Here is a 16,604-nt window from a genome sequence, read left to right as displayed (position 1 = left end):
TAATTTTTACAAAAACATGCACATTCATAAACAATGTATTATTCTGTGTTGTCATACATTATTTTTACTGGAAGAAGACTAGAATGGAGTCGAGGTTTTTATTATCACACTTATTTGGAACACTTTTCAGCTGATAAAATAACAGTGATCAATGTTTCATCATCACAGCTGAAAGATGTTTATAACTAGTCTTCAGATATTAGTTTGTTTTTATTTCAACATATTTTTAGATATTTGATCTTTTCTCTGCAAAGAATCTACGCAGTACGAAAACTTGTCCAATGCTCAGGATTATAATGAGAATAGATTCACCAATGGACCAATATTGAACTCTCTCATTAAGATACTCCGCTCTGTCACGGGCGGTTGCTTCACGAAGACGATGATGAGTTTGATAATCCACAACAATCTAATAAAAATCAATATGATAACAGTACAATTTATTGTCCAAGGTTGATGGTTACATTTAGCTTGATAATCTTTAACAACCTACCTTCAATGATTCATGCATGGTCACCGATGACATCTCAAGGGAAGTTAATGCTGTATTTTCATCTCCTGTATTCCTCCATTTGGGTTCCTCGTCACCAGCTTGGAAGTCAAAGTAGACGACTTTGTGTGTGAATGTTGAGAACTCATTACTAAAGCAGAACACATACTCTCCTTCTTTGTCAGGAGTAAATGTGTAGCTATCATATTGTTTCTTTCTTTCATCATATAGAGTGTTACCATTTGGTCCAGTTAACAGGACATCCACATCATATTGTCCACCACTGATTACCTGTGGATATCAGATTATGGTATGAAATTATTTACTAAGCATCTACTACTTTTGCTGTTTCATCACCCCCAAAAACTTGACAGGGTAAATACTTTTATAGCAGACATGGTCAAATTTCTAGTCTAATGATTAATGATGCTAACTATTAAAAGACACCATTTTATTAACAATTTAAAATCTTTGTATATCTGGTTTTGAAACATGTAAAATGATGTTAATAATTGTTTTCGTATTACAAATAAACTCAAGAAAGATTGACTGAGTACCGGACGTAAACAAATTGTGTGTATGAGCTACAAACCTGATATTCTAACGTGGTTTTGGTTCCTTTTTTCACAACTTCATGAAAACACTGTCTTGCATTATCTTCCAGTTCAAATGTTAGCTCAGTCGCGCTCGTCATAAACACCAAAATGTTGCATATAAACACTATAGATATACGTAAATACATTGTCGGCTTCTTCTTTATGAAAACATAAATATCTTGCGGAGAAAATATACACAAAAGTTTGCAAAATACTCAAAGTTTACAAACGAAACGTGGCGGAATTACACACCAGTTCCAGTCAAGTCCGTCACCCTGAATATCCTAATTTCGCTTATAGAGGACCCTGAAATCCCCTACGTTCCCCACGTCTCACATAATGGCCAGACCACCAGACACACCTACTTCTGGGCACCTGGGGGTGAAGGTGCGGTGGAAGTGCCGTGAAAATGCGGTGGTAGAGGTTTAGGGGCTGTTTATATCGATCTGGGTTTATCATGATTTTGGCGAATCGTACTTTGACGACTTCAAAGCCGCGAATGTTTTTAATAAGGCTGGAGCCCTCTTATCATACAGTCGGAATAAGTTACAGTAAATGAGTATTAACTTGTCCAAAACTTTCTAGGTTGTATATGAATTATAGCGAAGTACTTGAAGTTTCGATAAAAAACCCAATGTTGTAAATATTTCGTTTTTGATTGGTCCGTGCTGCGTGCTCCGTGCGTGACGCAAGAAAGCGCGAAGTTCAGACAACCAGATTAATATGGCTGCCTGCTCACCATTATTATGTTGTCTAACATTTGCAATGTTTTTGATCCTTTAATGCATAAAATGAGCAACTGATTTAACGTTTGGAGTAAGATAAATACCCGATTGTGCTCTAAAGATGAAACATTGGATTGAAACTCGTCAAGAAGTACTTTTAATCGCAACCGAAAGATGACAGGTCTGAGCCAAGTGAACTTCGACGTGCAGGTATAATCATTATGTGTTAAATTATTAATTCACTAACGCTTTTATAGTATCCGGAAGAAACGTAATATTTTATCTATGTTACATTTACGTATTTTCATTTAAGCATAAACAATATTTATATGAAATTGTGTGAGCAATATCTACTTTTCTTTATTACTCTTTATATACATACAGTTCTAGCTAGTGTCAGTAGTGTGTCCTATTTTCAACAAGTTGTAAAAAAGCTGCCAAATAGAATGAATTAATGTCTGTTTATATGGAGTATTTTATGGTTAGCTTCTTGTAAACACTGGCCATTTAACAGTGTTATTTGATGTTTGTGTCGACTCTAAATTCTAATGTCTGATGCTGGAAACGCAGGGTACAATATTATCTGTTGAGATTTTTATCTTTGTATCTGTGAAACACAGATATATTGTCTTTGCGTACTGTATGTTAACATGTTATTCAGTGATGGGCTTATATAATTAGCGATTAGTTTAAAACACGCTCACACCACAACCTAAAGTTTGCAGAAAATATAAACAAATACTCGTGACTGTTATTGAAATTTTAGCTTCAAAAAATCTTGTTCTGTATTTTTTTATCAAAGTTTTTATGAACATGGAAACTTATGTCATCATTGTGTTGTTTTGTTTTCCATGTCATGTCAGGGTCTAGGGGATGACGAGGAAGAACAGCTTAATAAAGAAGATGCAGAAAGGGAACGTGAGGTCTGAATGCATGATGACACTTCTTCCACTTTTGTATAATAGTTTTATGCTGTTTGTTGGGTCAGTGGATCATTGCTGCAAGTCTAGGGTTAATTTTAAATGCTTCGCACATTTCTTTAGCTTCATGAACTGCTCACTAACGAACTACCTGATGACCTCCTGGATGACGACAATATTTCATTCACATCCCCGCATCATAGTGGTTCTACCAATGACCATGAAACACATGATTTTGTGTCTGACCAATCAAGTGAACGGCAACACTCCAATAAAACAGAAGACGTACACATGGTAGGATCATCACACATACAACCTGGTTACCCACAAATGAATAAGATATCCATGCTTCTAACACGTCGTGGTGAAGAATTCATTCAAAGGTTTACAACCAGTCCGCCGCCAGATAGCCCATACCATCCCCAATCATCAACTAGTCATCTTCATCCATCTGCAGAATCATTGCCTAGGGGTTACCATGAGGGTAGTTATGGTTACATGCAGGGTCAAGGTGGGTTTACCAAGGATAATGATGAGCATCAAAGACGTTATACATACCATGCTGGTGATGATCCAGTGGTGAGTGATGGTGATGAATATTATGGTGGTTATGAAGATGCTGGTTATTATGGTGTAACAGGATACCCAGAACATGATGAAAACTTCAACCAGGTTGTTTATACGAAACCAGAAAATCTACCAAACTTACTGCAGGTAATCAAACATCTTCAGTCAGACATTCATTACTGGATGACAGTCACCTTAGGAAGTCTTTGTACTATACAAGACACAAGTATATAATATTATACTTCCCTCAACAACATGCATTAAACGTAATATCAAGTAATGTATTCAGAGGATCTCCTCAAACAAGAGCTAATGGCATGACGTGTCCCATAGTGAACCATGTGGTGTTTTCTTTTCTTAGAATGTCACAGACACAGGATCAGATATGATTGATGACTTCAAGGTTCATTACAAGAGAGGAGAGAATCTTCAAGTCACAGAGTCACAACATGAGGCAATTCAAAACGAGGCATTATTAGGTCATACTTCTGTATCACCCTCAACTGTTGAACTGGCTCAGTTGCAAATTCTTCATCGTGCGCGCAAACGGAAGCTTGAGGAGGTCACAAATGAGTTGCAACGCAAGGAAAAAGATTATGAAAGACAGATACGAGTTCTGAATCATCAGCTAGCATTGATGAAAGGTACTGTATGTACAAACATGGTGTATGATATATTTCATTGATAGTCGTCCCTGATAATCTTCTCTCAAGTCGCTTGTTTATTTTGCTCGTTATTTTTAGGTGAACGCGATGGAATGGCGTCAAGTTTGCAGCATGCGCAAGAGATAGCGACAGGTCGAAAACAGGAGATGGATGAACTGGAAGAAAAAGTTCAAAATTCTGAGTTGGAAAAAGAAAGAATGCATAATGAAAGAAATGAGGTGAGGTTATAGAAAAATGGTGAGGTATAATTTGAGCTCTCACCACATGAATTTGGAAACAACACTGAAGACGACTAACGCGAAAGGCAGTCGAAACCTCAGTCAACAGTCCTTCTCAAGACTAGACTAACCAGGACAATCGACGTCTACAAACAAAAAGAAAATTTCTTTTTTACAAACTATACAGCAACCACATTGAAATATTTTTAATCAACTTAGATCGAGTCTGAGTTGGAATCTGCGAAAAAAACAATTGAAAGTCTTCATCAGCAGCTCATGGAGTTAGAGAAATCCGAATCCTTGTCCCGTGCACGTGAACAACACGAGAACGTTGTCATGGCAACCAAGAAAAGATACGACGAAGACATTGCTCGTCTTAAACAGAAACTTGACGATGTGAATAATTCGTTGACGTGGAAGGTAATACAGTTACAACAGAAGGTATCGTGGGTTGGTTATAATTCGTTTGGTTGCTGAAGTTTATTTTTCCTCTATCCTGAATCAGGATGAAGAATCGAAACGTTTGCATGACGAACTTGTTGAAGCAAGAAAAGAGTCTGATCGCGTGAGACTGGACCGAGCTGAGACTGTTAACAGATTGACAAAGAGCCTGGAACAAAGTCAGAAACAAAATGAAGAATTGTTAAATTCTGGTAACGCCACCAGGCTGCTATTCCTAATAGGAATAAATCAATATTTTAGTTATGGTAGAGCTAGCATCTATTATAAATGATATTGGTGATTTAGTCCAAGTTTCTTTCTGTAGTCTTTTAAAAGCGCCAGTTTAGAAGTGATAGAGCTTATATTCAAACTTAGTTTTCTTTTTTATGTTTCTTCTTCAGGTTCAACTCAAGAGATCTCTCAACTTCAACGTCAGCTTGGTCTCACCCAACACGAGAAGGAAGATTTAGAAGAACACTACAAAGCAATGGAGGTCCGTATTTCAGAGCTCATCGCCGCTTACACAATAACTTCGTCTGACGCTTTCTTTCTGTTTCTTTTTGCTAGAGCGATCTTGCTGATATGAAAGAACAACTCCGTATTTATGAATCGATGTCCAAACTGGGTTTCACGAGCGACGCAAACGATGGTGTGCGACGAAACTTGGAGGCGGACCAGTGGAGGACACCATCTCAAACGTGAGTCTCATCTCACCCGCTGCATCCATGCATGCATGTGCTACATGATATGAACATCTCATTTTGTTGTTTGTTTTCCAACAGCACGCTTTTGGAAAGTAAATTTTCAACAGAAGAAGCATTGGTTGGTCTTCAAAAAGAGCTCCAGCATTCCCTCGCATCCAATCGAACGAAGCGAGAAGAGATACAGCAACTTCGTGTCCAGTTTGACGAAGTTAAAAAACACCTCGTCGCCAAAGAAAACGAAATTGAAAGAATGGGGTTGCTTGTGAGGAAACAGGAGGTAGCTACTTTAAATCTATTGTATTGGACATTGAGCATATTTGGGATATTCTGACGTAAAGCAACAGCACTTGTCCAAGTGGACCACCACCAAGAAAAATCCCTAAAAGGTTCTTGCACGTGATAGCTGCGTTCTTGCACGTGATAGCTACGTGCGTGGTTGCAGTGTGTGGCGGTCAACCGCATGTATTACTACGAACTCAAGAATTATCAAACTTTGTTGGTATTTTAAGATACGAGTTTTGGAACAGGAGAAGAAGATCTCGGAGTTGGAGGATCTGAACAGGAATCCTGAAGAGAGAGAGAAGAAGAAAGACGATGAAATACAAAATCTTTGCGCTTTAGTTGAGGTAGGCATGAGCGATTGCATTTACTCCTTCCAAGAAGGCTCAGGATCATTCTGTTCAGTATAAACGAGAGTATCTATAGAGAAATGTGTTTGATAGACTCCCATGACAAGTCACATCAAGCTCTGATATGAATGAATCATTGGACTCTAACGATGGCTTAATCTTCTTCCTTTCATTGTCAAGGAACAAGGCGTAAAACTTGAGGAATGTGAGAGACACGAACGAGAGATGGAGAATATGAATGTACAATTAAAAACTCAGATCTCGGAGGTAGTGTACAATTGTCTATGAATATTTTGATTAATATAAGAGTACTTTGGGAGGTCGGTGACTTTCCTAAACCTGACGTTTTTATCGGGATGGTTCAGTCATGTTCAAATTTCATTTTTAAAATTTTTTTTTTGTTCTTCAGTTGATTCGAGACCATGATTCTGCCAGGCAGAGCAGTGTAGAACAGTAAGTCACACTTTAGTGTCATCATTTAATACTCTTTCTTTGAATGTATCAAGCGTTCCTGTCAAAATCAATCAGAAAAAATCAGGGTAAAAGTGATTCTTCTTACCTCTTTGAACATTATTCTATTTGTTTCTCTTGTGCGTGTCAGATGCAGGCAATCTTGTCTTGAGTTTCATGATCAAGCTATGAGTAAAATGAAACAGCAACTAGCCTCAGAACACGAAAAAGAGCTGGCTAAACTAAGGTTTGTGTGAAGAGGCGTTCGTCTTCATTTTCTCAACTTGTGCTCGATAAACAAGAATGGAGTGTTTGTTGCAATGCAGGATAATTAATGTCTGTTATTTCACTGCGTTTTATTTTAAATTTTCACCCTGTAATAAGTTTCACCAAGTGTTAATACCCAGACTTGATACAGACTCTCCCTGTGCTCTGTAAGTGAGAGTGTTTCATCAACCTTAGCAGTGATCTGGCATTCTGTATTCATTTGTGTTTGTTTCATCAACGTACAGACATGAACTTCAAACAAAAACAACAGCATTAGATGAAGTAAAGGAATCGTACGTGGCACTTAGTGAAGAATCACGATGGATTGAAACACAAACCCGGGAACGATGTGAGAAAGAAACAAGCGAAAAAATGAAGGAAGTAAGACCTATGTAACGGCATATCTATTTATTATTACTTAATGAAAAGTTTGTTTCAAATGTGGATATTCCGAGGGCTTGTTCTATGCACCGTCCTTCCACGTTACTGACGTTTGAGAGTAAATTGTACAAGGAATTACAAGAATATTTGTATTTCAAGGAAAAGATCAAATGGGATGAAGCTAAAACCTGCGAACTGCTCGCACTTCGTCAAACTCTCGCCACAGAATCGGAAAAGACCGTGGAAAGGGAAAGGGCGTCGTGGCGGGAAAATGAGGAGCTGAGAATAAAGAATAATGTTGAAACTGAGCTCGCTATAGCCAAAATTGATTGGAATAAGGTTGATGTTAGTTTTAGTTTTAAAAAAGTGCTTATGGCCCTTGTGTTTACTCTTCATCTTAATTTATTGCCTGGTTTTGATAGACGCGAGATAGATAAACAATCGTTTCTTTAGTTTAATGCTTCGTGTTCTCCTACCAGGATCAGCAAAAACATCGGGATGAAGCGATTGAGAATGCTTTGAGTATGGCCGAGAGAGAGTGGCTGGCGAAATATGGAAAACCAGGACAAGAAGAAGAGTGGGAGGCAAGAATAAATAGCTTGAAAAATGATTGGGAGGAAACAAAAACACGAGAATTTGACCAGAGATTAGAAGAGGTGATTTTTTGGATCATATTCTTGAAGCCTAGTTATATTAACATGTAGCCTCTTTGTCATTTACTACCCGGCGTAAATCAATATACAAATACATCTTCACCTTCTTATCCTAATACTCAGTAATCTACAGTACCTTTCTACACGATTTTTTTAATCCTTTATCTTATAAGTTACGAACGAAGCTGATGCAAGAGCAAGTTGAGAACATGAACGCGGCTCGTCAAGAATGGGGGAAGTTGAAAGCAGTTGAAATTGAGCGTGAGATTGAAAAGTCAAGACGCAACTGGGAAGAAGAGTTAGCGAAGATTGTGGACGAAGCCGAACTCTCTGCTGTCAAGAAAGCGAAGATTGAATGGTTGAAAGGACAAGAAAGTCGGGAGAAAATATTCAAAGAAAAAGAAGAAAGCTTAAGCGAGGCTTTGACGGCCGCGAAAGCTGAATGGGAAAGAGAAAAGGTGGTTATTTTCAAGTGCATTTGTACAGAGAGCTTACAGGATCTCTAAAGAGAGCAGTTGCAGTATCTTTCTTATATCTGTTAATTTAGGACTTGGAGATTCCAAACATCATCGCGAGGGAAAAGCAGAAATGGCTAGGTGATGTTGAGGAGGCGAAACAACAAGCAATCGATAGAGCAGTGTCCTTGGCAGAAGAAAAATGGAATAACGAACATACAAACAGGGTGAACAGTGCCGTGAAGGAAGCCTTGGATCTCGCTGAAGCAGCTTGGAGGAAAGAGAAAGACTCGGCTATTGGTTAGTTCAAATGCTTTGTCTGGATGGGAGAACTTCCGACCCTATGGTCGAAATACTTCATATAATGCAACTGTAGTTTCTCTTCCTCAGGCGCACTTCTAAATCTGGCCGCCAGAGTTGGACTAACTCTTCCTTATTTTCTTTCAGAGTCAGCAGTCACTAAGTCGCTTCACTCTGCCAAAGAAACGTGGAATGAAAATAAGGCCAAAGAAATGGAACAAATCCTTTCTAACGCCAAGAAACAATGGCTCACTGAACTAAACTTAAATAAACAGGAATTGAACGTATGTTTTGTTACATGTTTTGTGAACTAGCAATGTTTCCATTAGTTTTAAGTAGACGTTCAGTTTCCTCAATGCCTGCCTGAAACCTCCACCTATTCTTGCCGTAGACATCGCCACGTTCAAGAAAATCCATTGGTTCTTCAGAGGACGTGAACAAGACGTTTAGTTACCTGGAAGCGCAGTATTCTACGAACTTGAAAGAATTCCGAGAAACTGAACTAAAGCGAGTTTTGGAGGAACACCAGAAAAACCTTCTGGACACAGTCGAAGAACTGAAAACGAAGTATGAAACGAAGTTGAAAGAAGAGGAAACTAAACATTTGGCAGAGGTAATGTTGCTGCAGGTTTTTGAACTTTCCTGACGTACGGTAAACCTCGATATTCTGTTTTTACCTCACTGCTTTTTAGCTTGACAATGTCAGCAGGAAGTCCCAAGAGGAGAGAGAAATAGAGTTGAAAGAACTGGAGACTGGATACCAAAATAAACTCGAGAATATCGTTGAGGAAATTGAAGGAAAATGGCGGGAAAAGAAGGCCGCGCTGGAAGAGGAATGGACTGAGAAGTTTGCAAAACAACAGGAGCAGTTGGAAGCGTCGTATCGTGAAAAATATCAAAATGAACGCGAAGGTTTGGGTCGACAGATGCGTGAAAAATATGAGAAAGGTGTTGAGCATGCGCGCAAGAAACTAGAGTACCAGTTTAAGGTAAAGTCTCCGATCGTCGTTGGGTCTTGTGGGACGATGATGATCTCTTCCTAACTTGTTGTTGTATTTCCAGGAGAAGTTACAAATTAGTCTTGAGCGCGCAAGGCATGACTGGGAAGCTGAGCAGGAGGAAGAGAGGATCGCCGTGGAAGAACAACATTTAGAAAAACTAGAAAAAGAACGAGAAAGATTGAAGAATGAGATCCAGCGTGAGAACGAGGTGCGAGAGATACTAGATTATATTAATATAATCTGAAGATCTGGTTTCTTTCTGTTTTTCTGGATTTCCAGGATTATCAAACAAATCCACTCTATTTCTCTTGTTCGAACATTCCATCTTTAGGAAAGAATATTCCAAATAGAAAACGAAAAGTTGTTGAAGACAAAGCATCTGGAAGAACAACTTAAGAACGAGAAAGAACGATACAAAACGGACATTGAAAATCTTCAAAATGAACTACATGATTTGAAACAAAGTCAAAGGGAGTGCAGTGAAACTCTGGTGCGCAAGGAGGAAGATAGAAATCATGAGGCTTCGCAGGTATTTCTTGGCTAAACTGTAGTTTCCTATGTTTTATGAGTTAACGTTTAAAGATTTCATGGCAGAGAGTTGACCTCACTTAGAGTCTGTTTTCACTTCTTCTCTAGACTGATTTGATTCACGACCAGCCTTGGGTCTCTATGACTGAGATCTCTGATGATAGTCCGAACTTTGAGAAACTGAACGAGCTCCGTCGGCAGTACCTTGCAACCACTGCGCAGCTCAAAGAAGACTTGATGAAGCATGCCATCGAGACGAGAAATAATGCTGCTAAAGCTATTAGGTACTTCATATAGGATTATGTAAGATCTCCGCAGATATCGTAATGTAGTAAAATTAGTTGTCTAACTGAACGAACAACATAGAAAAGAAATATCAAACGTGGAGAACCATTTCAGGTTGTATTTTACAGTACGCTGTCTTCATGAATCATTGAAGTGCCTGACAATCTCTGAAGGGTATATTCTACTTTATTGTGTTCTCATAGAAGTGAAGTCATGAAGGAGAGACATTCAACGGCGAACCAGCTGAGAAAATATTATCTGGAGTGTCTCAAACAGATCTTGGACGAGGATAAGGAAGCTTATAAGAATAATCTGCCGACAAGAAGTAATGAAGACAAGATAAAGATTATGGAAGAAAGATTGATTTTACCTGCAGAAAAAAATGGTAGATTATTGTGTGCTTTTTTCTTCTAATGTTTTTTCGATAGTGTTTGTAGGAGTATTTATCTTGTTATTTTATTTCAGAAACTACAAAATCACACGATTCCACTTTGACAAATGTATCATCGCTGCCGGAGGCTGAACCTTATCCAATCAGAACCCGCGGTAGAAATGTATCACCCTCCAACACTTATCGCCCTGATAAAGGTTCTCCTGTACGACGTGACGTCATTAAAACTAGTTCTAGACCTCCAAGAGGGCGAACCCGAGATACTCAACACAAGGATAAAAATATTGGACTACATTCTGACAGAGAAGAGTTTGGATCAATTCGCAAAGGTATTAGTATCTCTACTGAATCCATGGATTCTAACTTGAGTCTACAACTGGACTTACCCCCCGTTATAGACTTACTAGGCCAGTCAAGTTCTGACAATTCCCGGGGGGCTGAGTCGGAGATGTCTGTCAATTCAGGAGGGACATTTGAAAATGTTGAGAATTATACTAAGCCAAGCGAGGCTTCGCATCATAGGGCAGAACATTTTAAAAGCGAGAGAACTGCGAATCGTGAACAGTTTCACCGCGCGAGCACGCATTTTAATGAACGCGAAACGCATTCACGTCGACGCGCCACGCATGAAAATGTACAAGACACGCATGGAAAGATACGGGATGTGCGGTTAAATAAATGGGACGGAGATGGCAGTGACAGACACTTAAACAAACGTTCAACGAATGAAAAAATGCAGAACACGCGTTCTCTCAAACACGACGCGCATTCACCCAAACGGGAAACGCATTCACCCAAAAGGGAAACGCAAACCAGTAGCAAGGGAGTCTCTCGTCCTGTTATAAAGACTGGGAATTCTAAAAAAACGACGTCATCATTACGTAGGTCAGTTGCGGATGTGTTGCCTTCAAAACCTCTCAGTCCAGCAAGCAACTCCCCTGGGACATTCTCATATACCATGCACTCACAAAGAACAAACAAATAATTTATATATAACTGTTATTTGTCACATAATAGACATAGGATGTAAATATTGTTGCTAACGATAATTTAATTAGTTGTTAGTTAATTATATCCTACAAAAATTTAGTTCTGTCTTAGTTAAGTCTCTCATATTAACTAGAGTTGCTTGTGTTGCTCCAATTATGCAACAATTGAGTAAATTGCGAACAGAACTATTACAAAAATATTGTGCAAATTGCATAAAAGGATATATTGATTATTCAATGCTATGAATTTCTACCCAAAGCTCTCTTAAATTGTTCATGACAGAAATCATAAGTTGTAAAACTCATGCCTACAGCAATTGGTCCTTTGACCCAGTTCATACTAAGACCTTTGTACAGGCCAGAGATAAATCCTTCATTACGTAGTATTGATCTCACAGTGCTGACTATAGTTCTATATTCTGGGTTATGTTGGCCATGAGTACCATCAGTTTGCATACGTCTTCGAACAATGTCCAGTGGATATGTTGTTGATTGACCAACAAAGCCAGCAGAAGCACCAAACACTAATCTATACATTGAGTTAGGTTCCACTCCACCAGACCACTTACGATATGAACTCTTACACGTTTCATAGGTTAGAAAACTAAGACCAGCGTAAGGTACAATACCCAACATAGTTGGGACAAAACCTCGATAGAATTTCTTTGTGCCTTCCTCCATATGTATTTTATGAACTGCATCAAATAAACCATTGTATCTAAAGTGAATAAGCAAAATTTTAATAACCATTGTCAGAAGCTAAATACTACCACACTACCGTCACTACAAGATATTTGCAATAGTCAAGTTGAACTTACTTTCCTCTCTGTGTAACAGCCATTCTTGCACGAACTAAGTCCAAAGGATAAGTACAAAAAGCTGCAATTATTCCAGCTAATGAACCACATACAAATCTTGTTAAAGCTGGTCCATCTCTATAGTGTTAAAGGCAAACAGATAAAAAATTCTGCCATTGCTATTTTGAAAAAGATATTTCCTAAAGATGGTACCTGGCTTCAGGACTTAAGACTTTCTTCAATTGTTCAAATGCAGAGAACTGAATTGCAGCATATGGTACAATCCGTGCCATGGTAGCACTGTTTCCTCGCCATAATGCCAGCATACCTTGTTCTCGAACCGTGTTCGTAATCACCTTTATTGCATTCTAAAAACAGGAGTGACATTTCGTGAACTTTTGCAAAGTTGTTTTGAAGTAGGCTGGCATCTTTCATATATATATACCTTAACAGAGAAGTGCATTTCAGAAGCTAAAGAAATAAAAAAAATATTCATGTTGGTTAAGATCAAGTAACACCCTCACTATAGGTGTGACATAAGGTAGCCATAGCAACAATTCCACATGTTTCTATTTAATATACAATCTGGTACAATAGGTACCTATGTTTAACAAATTTCATGGTTTGAACAATTAATAATATTGGTGTTAACAGTTAACAGCATTTATAACATCTTACTCTGAAAGATAATCTTCGTTCTGTCTAAAGGAGCTATGGTTGTTTTGGCAACTGCACCTGCCATTGCTCCAGAAGTCATTGATGTTAAAACATCCAAAAATTCACCAGATTGTCGCTTTTTGCTCAAATCTTTTGTAGTCTCTTTATTTCCGTTAGAACCACTATTCATTTTAAACGCTACGAGTCCGGTTACAGTGGTTTATAGTTCATAAAAATTATCCAACTACATTTCAACCACTTCTTCTAACGAAGGATGCACTTTTTCTCGTTTAAACCAGTCTTGATATTGTCAAATGTATTCCATATTGAACTTTACCAACAAATTTGAGAGAAAGGATGTTAAAAATGACAGGAAACGGGGCACAAAATCATCGTATCCTGTGGTCGTCAATGTGTAGAAAACTTACGTAATAAGAGTACAAAGTATATTTATTGTTTATTATTACATCAGTATCGGAACTGGCCGGAGGCACGGTATTCTCCGAAGGTATGTCGTAATTAGCGTAATTCTGAATTGAATTTGTTTTTTTGATTCTTTGGATTTCTTTGGCTACAATCTCACAATTTAATATATTTAAGAGAGTTGTACGAGATTATACGAGAGTTATTTCACTATATTTGTTTTTGAGAGTTATATTATATATACGGGAAAAGATCCCGGGAAATTTACCCGCGAAATTTACCCGCGAAATATTTCCAGGTACTAAATAGCGGGAATTTCTAAACAAAATCACATGATCAAATGTGGAAAAAAAGTAAAAGTTTTGAAAGTCAGCTACTAAAATTTATACAATACTGAATGCACACACTTTGTATGTTTTCATCCTTTATTCATTCAATTCCTTTTCCCCCGGAGATTCCGTAGAGTTATTTAAAAGCAATGAGCAAGAAAAGGCCACCACTCGTAGGCCAGTACGTGAAGGTCTCGAGTGCTGGTTTGGTCAGGCTAGTCAAAGATGTTATCCAACTCAAACGGTCCCTGTTAAAGGTACTTAAAATATTTGTTTGCTTTGAAATTGAAACATTCAATGGAGTAAATTTAAACATTCAATGGAGTATTAACATGCATTTCCATATCATCCTTTATTTATTTTTTGGGGGTTTAATATCCCTAGGTACTATCAAGCAATACAATATTGATGTTACATAAGAAGATTCATTCATTGGAAGAAGGTTCTAAAATATTTTCTAGGCTACAACTTTTTAACTGAGTTGATCATTTGGTCATGAACACACCCTGCCCCACCTTAAATATTAGAGGTGCGACCCAAGGGGCTGTTGACTGATATGGGAATCTTTCTACTGTTTTAATAATAGAAGTTTATAATTTAAAACATGAACTTCAAACAAAGAACAGTGAAATGTATGTTTTGAAACGTCGGTACAGTGACAACTTGCACAATGTGGAAGAACTAAGAAAGGTAGTTGTATTAGATTTGAAATTATTATTTGTGTATTATTTTTCTAAAATGTAAGTCCTTTTGACTGTCAAGTTTGCTGACAAAATATTTTTTTATTTTGTAGGAGAATTTTCTTCTGAAGGTATGAATACCACTTGAATCTAATATATTTTATATGCCAGCTGTTTATATATCAATGCCTATATTTAAGTTGTTATCTCAATATCTTTCAATAAGTCACAGAATTGCCAATTAGAGAGAAAAATCTCAACTAATGCAGGTGCTTCTCACCACAAAATGAAGAACCCTTTCACCTTCCTAAAAGAACAACTTTTACCAAATAAACCAACCCCATCCCCAATAGAGCTACCCTAAGACCCAAAGGAAACCTCCAATAAGGAAGCATTCTTCCAAATTAGACAACTCTTTTCTTGATAAAAACAATCCTTTAGCAGTTTCTTGACTTCATGTAGACTCAACTGAATGAAATGCAAGAAGAAAGGTCGGAAGAGTACGAAGAATGTCTGTCATTTGTTACAATTTGTTTATCAATGATCTGGCATAGTTCTTTGAAAGACGAATGTATAGAATCAATGATCGCTAGGGTAAACACCTGTCCACTTTGCCTCAAAATTTCCAAATTTTATCACTTCAAAATTTCACTTATTGTTCATGCATCTCCACATTTTAGGAAACCATTGTGAAGTTCCTAGAATTTGTCTCACAATCTGTATCAAGTTTCTCAGAAACGAGTAGGGGTGACTCTCCTGACAAGATAGTGAACGTTTTGGACAGCAACTCTCAAGAATATACCTTAGTACTGTCTATTGCTGGGATCATTACAAATATTGCCGCAACACCTCTGGGAAGAGAATATTTGTCTTCTAAAGAAGCTGGAATTAAAGGAATAAATGCATTGATTTCATTTTTATCAGTAACACCAGCTCTGCAGTGCATGAGGATAAAAAGTCTCATCTTAAAAGCTTTGTATAATATAAGGTTAGTTTCCTAAGCAGCGCAATTAATTTTTAGAATTTCAATAAACAAATTATTTATACTTTATTTTCTGATAACTTTTAAAAAACAGCATCAATAGAAAAGGTTTGAAATATTTGATGTCAAAAAAAGGTTTGATGACAACACTTGGCTATCTTTTAAAAGGTGCGTTTCTTTATTGCAAGGAAATGTTCCGATATACAGAACTTGAACTTGATGATTTTGAAAACATTCCTTGATCTTTTTCTTTTCAGATCACGAAGCTGATCCAGAAATGCGCTTGTCTTGCATCAAGTACGTGCATCAATCTAGTGATAACGTGAATCATTCCTTTAGCGATTTACTCATTTTTAAATAACTTCTCGTTTAGTTGTATTCAATCTTTGGTGATGGAACCGGAGAATGTGTCTCTCGCTCACGAGTTCCTTGAAGTGGTAAGCATCATTGTCATTGAAAACTCTAGTTTCTACTCAAGAAAATAATCAACTGTTTGGATGGAAGAGAAACACGGTCACACCAGTTTTATTTTCACTAAGACACTAACCAACCTTCAGTTAACTGCCATGTTTTGACCAGAGTTCATTTCATGACAACCGGTATCAGTTTTTTATCTACCTCATGCGTACAATACTTTTTAGGTTTCAATAAGAAAACTCCAGGAATACGCGGGTTCTTCCAGAGGAGAGGTAAAGAATTTCTTCAGTTTATTTTTCTATAAACTTAATGCGAGAGGAAGCTAGCCTAGATATAGTTTAAAAACAGGAAGTTTTTCGTTTTCTAGTTAAAGAAAGCGACGATAGAATTAATCTCTGATCTAAAGGAAGTGTTTCTTCGTCAGTCTAAATCCGAATGAATTTCGTTTACAGCAACACTCACTAGAAAAATGTTTTATATTCATACTAAATTTCTAATTGATATTTCTAAAAGTATCTTGGGAAATTAAGCAAAGTTTTATTCAGACAGTATATATGAATTTCAGCATGGTACACAGAAATTACATATAACTTATGCTGTTATGCAATATAGCATTGTTGATATTATTAAAAAGATATATAAAGAAACTGCTTGTTCTTTGTTA

The 16,604-nt window shown here is 37.5% G+C and overlaps 4 protein-coding genes across 4 annotated transcripts; 2 read left to right on the top strand and 2 right to left on the bottom strand.

Annotated features, from left to right (window-relative positions):
* Positions 1-16: 16 nt before the first annotated feature.
* LOC114525281 (transmembrane emp24 domain-containing protein 7-like) lies at positions 17-1,359 on the bottom strand. Its single transcript, XM_028546528.1, has 3 exons — positions 1,083-1,359; positions 494-781; positions 17-409 (listed from the first exon to the last, which is right to left on the bottom strand). Exons 1-3 carry the CDS (start codon positions 1,230-1,232, stop codon positions 227-229), a joined length of 621 nt encoding a protein of 206 aa, XP_028402329.1. The 5' UTR covers positions 1,233-1,359; the 3' UTR covers positions 17-226.
* Positions 1,360-1,768: 409 nt separating this feature from the next.
* On the top strand, positions 1,769-11,717 carry LOC114525395 (centrosomal protein of 152 kDa-like). Its single transcript, XM_028546723.1, has 27 exons — positions 1,769-2,021; positions 2,675-2,734; positions 2,855-3,445; positions 3,660-3,942; positions 4,042-4,181; positions 4,401-4,601; positions 4,687-4,834; positions 5,024-5,115; positions 5,190-5,320; positions 5,405-5,603; positions 5,836-5,952; positions 6,136-6,222; positions 6,365-6,408; positions 6,557-6,652; positions 6,918-7,053; positions 7,213-7,392; positions 7,533-7,709; positions 7,880-8,164; positions 8,254-8,461; positions 8,609-8,745; positions 8,853-9,074; positions 9,154-9,450; positions 9,524-9,670; positions 9,794-9,991; positions 10,099-10,274; positions 10,479-10,660; positions 10,741-11,717. The coding sequence occupies exons 1-27, from the start codon at positions 1,986-1,988 to the stop codon at positions 11,649-11,651; spliced, it is 5,481 nt and encodes a 1,826-aa protein (XP_028402524.1). The 5' UTR covers positions 1,769-1,985; the 3' UTR covers positions 11,652-11,717.
* Positions 11,718-11,729: 12 nt separating this feature from the next.
* Positions 11,730-13,566, bottom strand: LOC114525396 (mitochondrial coenzyme A transporter SLC25A42-like). Its single transcript, XM_028546724.1, has 5 exons — positions 13,131-13,566; positions 12,898-12,923; positions 12,666-12,820; positions 12,474-12,590; positions 11,730-12,373 (listed from the first exon to the last, which is right to left on the bottom strand). The coding sequence occupies exons 1-5, from the start codon at positions 13,297-13,299 to the stop codon at positions 11,896-11,898; spliced, it is 945 nt and encodes a 314-aa protein (XP_028402525.1). The 5' UTR covers positions 13,300-13,566; the 3' UTR covers positions 11,730-11,895.
* Positions 13,567-13,897: 331 nt separating this feature from the next.
* LOC114525398 (heat shock factor 2-binding protein-like) lies at positions 13,898-16,590 on the top strand. The gene is made up of 11 exons (XM_028546727.1): positions 13,898-14,118; positions 14,246-14,303; positions 14,448-14,551; positions 14,655-14,672; positions 15,004-15,135; positions 15,222-15,529; positions 15,618-15,691; positions 15,781-15,820; positions 15,897-15,960; positions 16,165-16,212; positions 16,308-16,590. Exons 1-11 carry the CDS (start codon positions 14,011-14,013, stop codon positions 16,377-16,379), a joined length of 1,026 nt encoding a protein of 341 aa, XP_028402528.1. The 5' UTR covers positions 13,898-14,010; the 3' UTR covers positions 16,380-16,590.
* The last annotated feature ends 14 nt before the right edge of the window (positions 16,591-16,604 follow it).

The sequence above is a fragment of the Dendronephthya gigantea genome, unplaced genomic scaffold (genome assembly GCF_004324835.1).
Source record: "Dendronephthya gigantea isolate DGI-Jeju-01 unplaced genomic scaffold, DenGig_1.0 000034F, whole genome shotgun sequence".
NCBI lineage: Eukaryota > Metazoa > Cnidaria > Anthozoa > Malacalcyonacea > Nephtheidae > Dendronephthya > Dendronephthya gigantea.
This window is presented reverse-complemented; position numbering and strand designations above follow the sequence as displayed.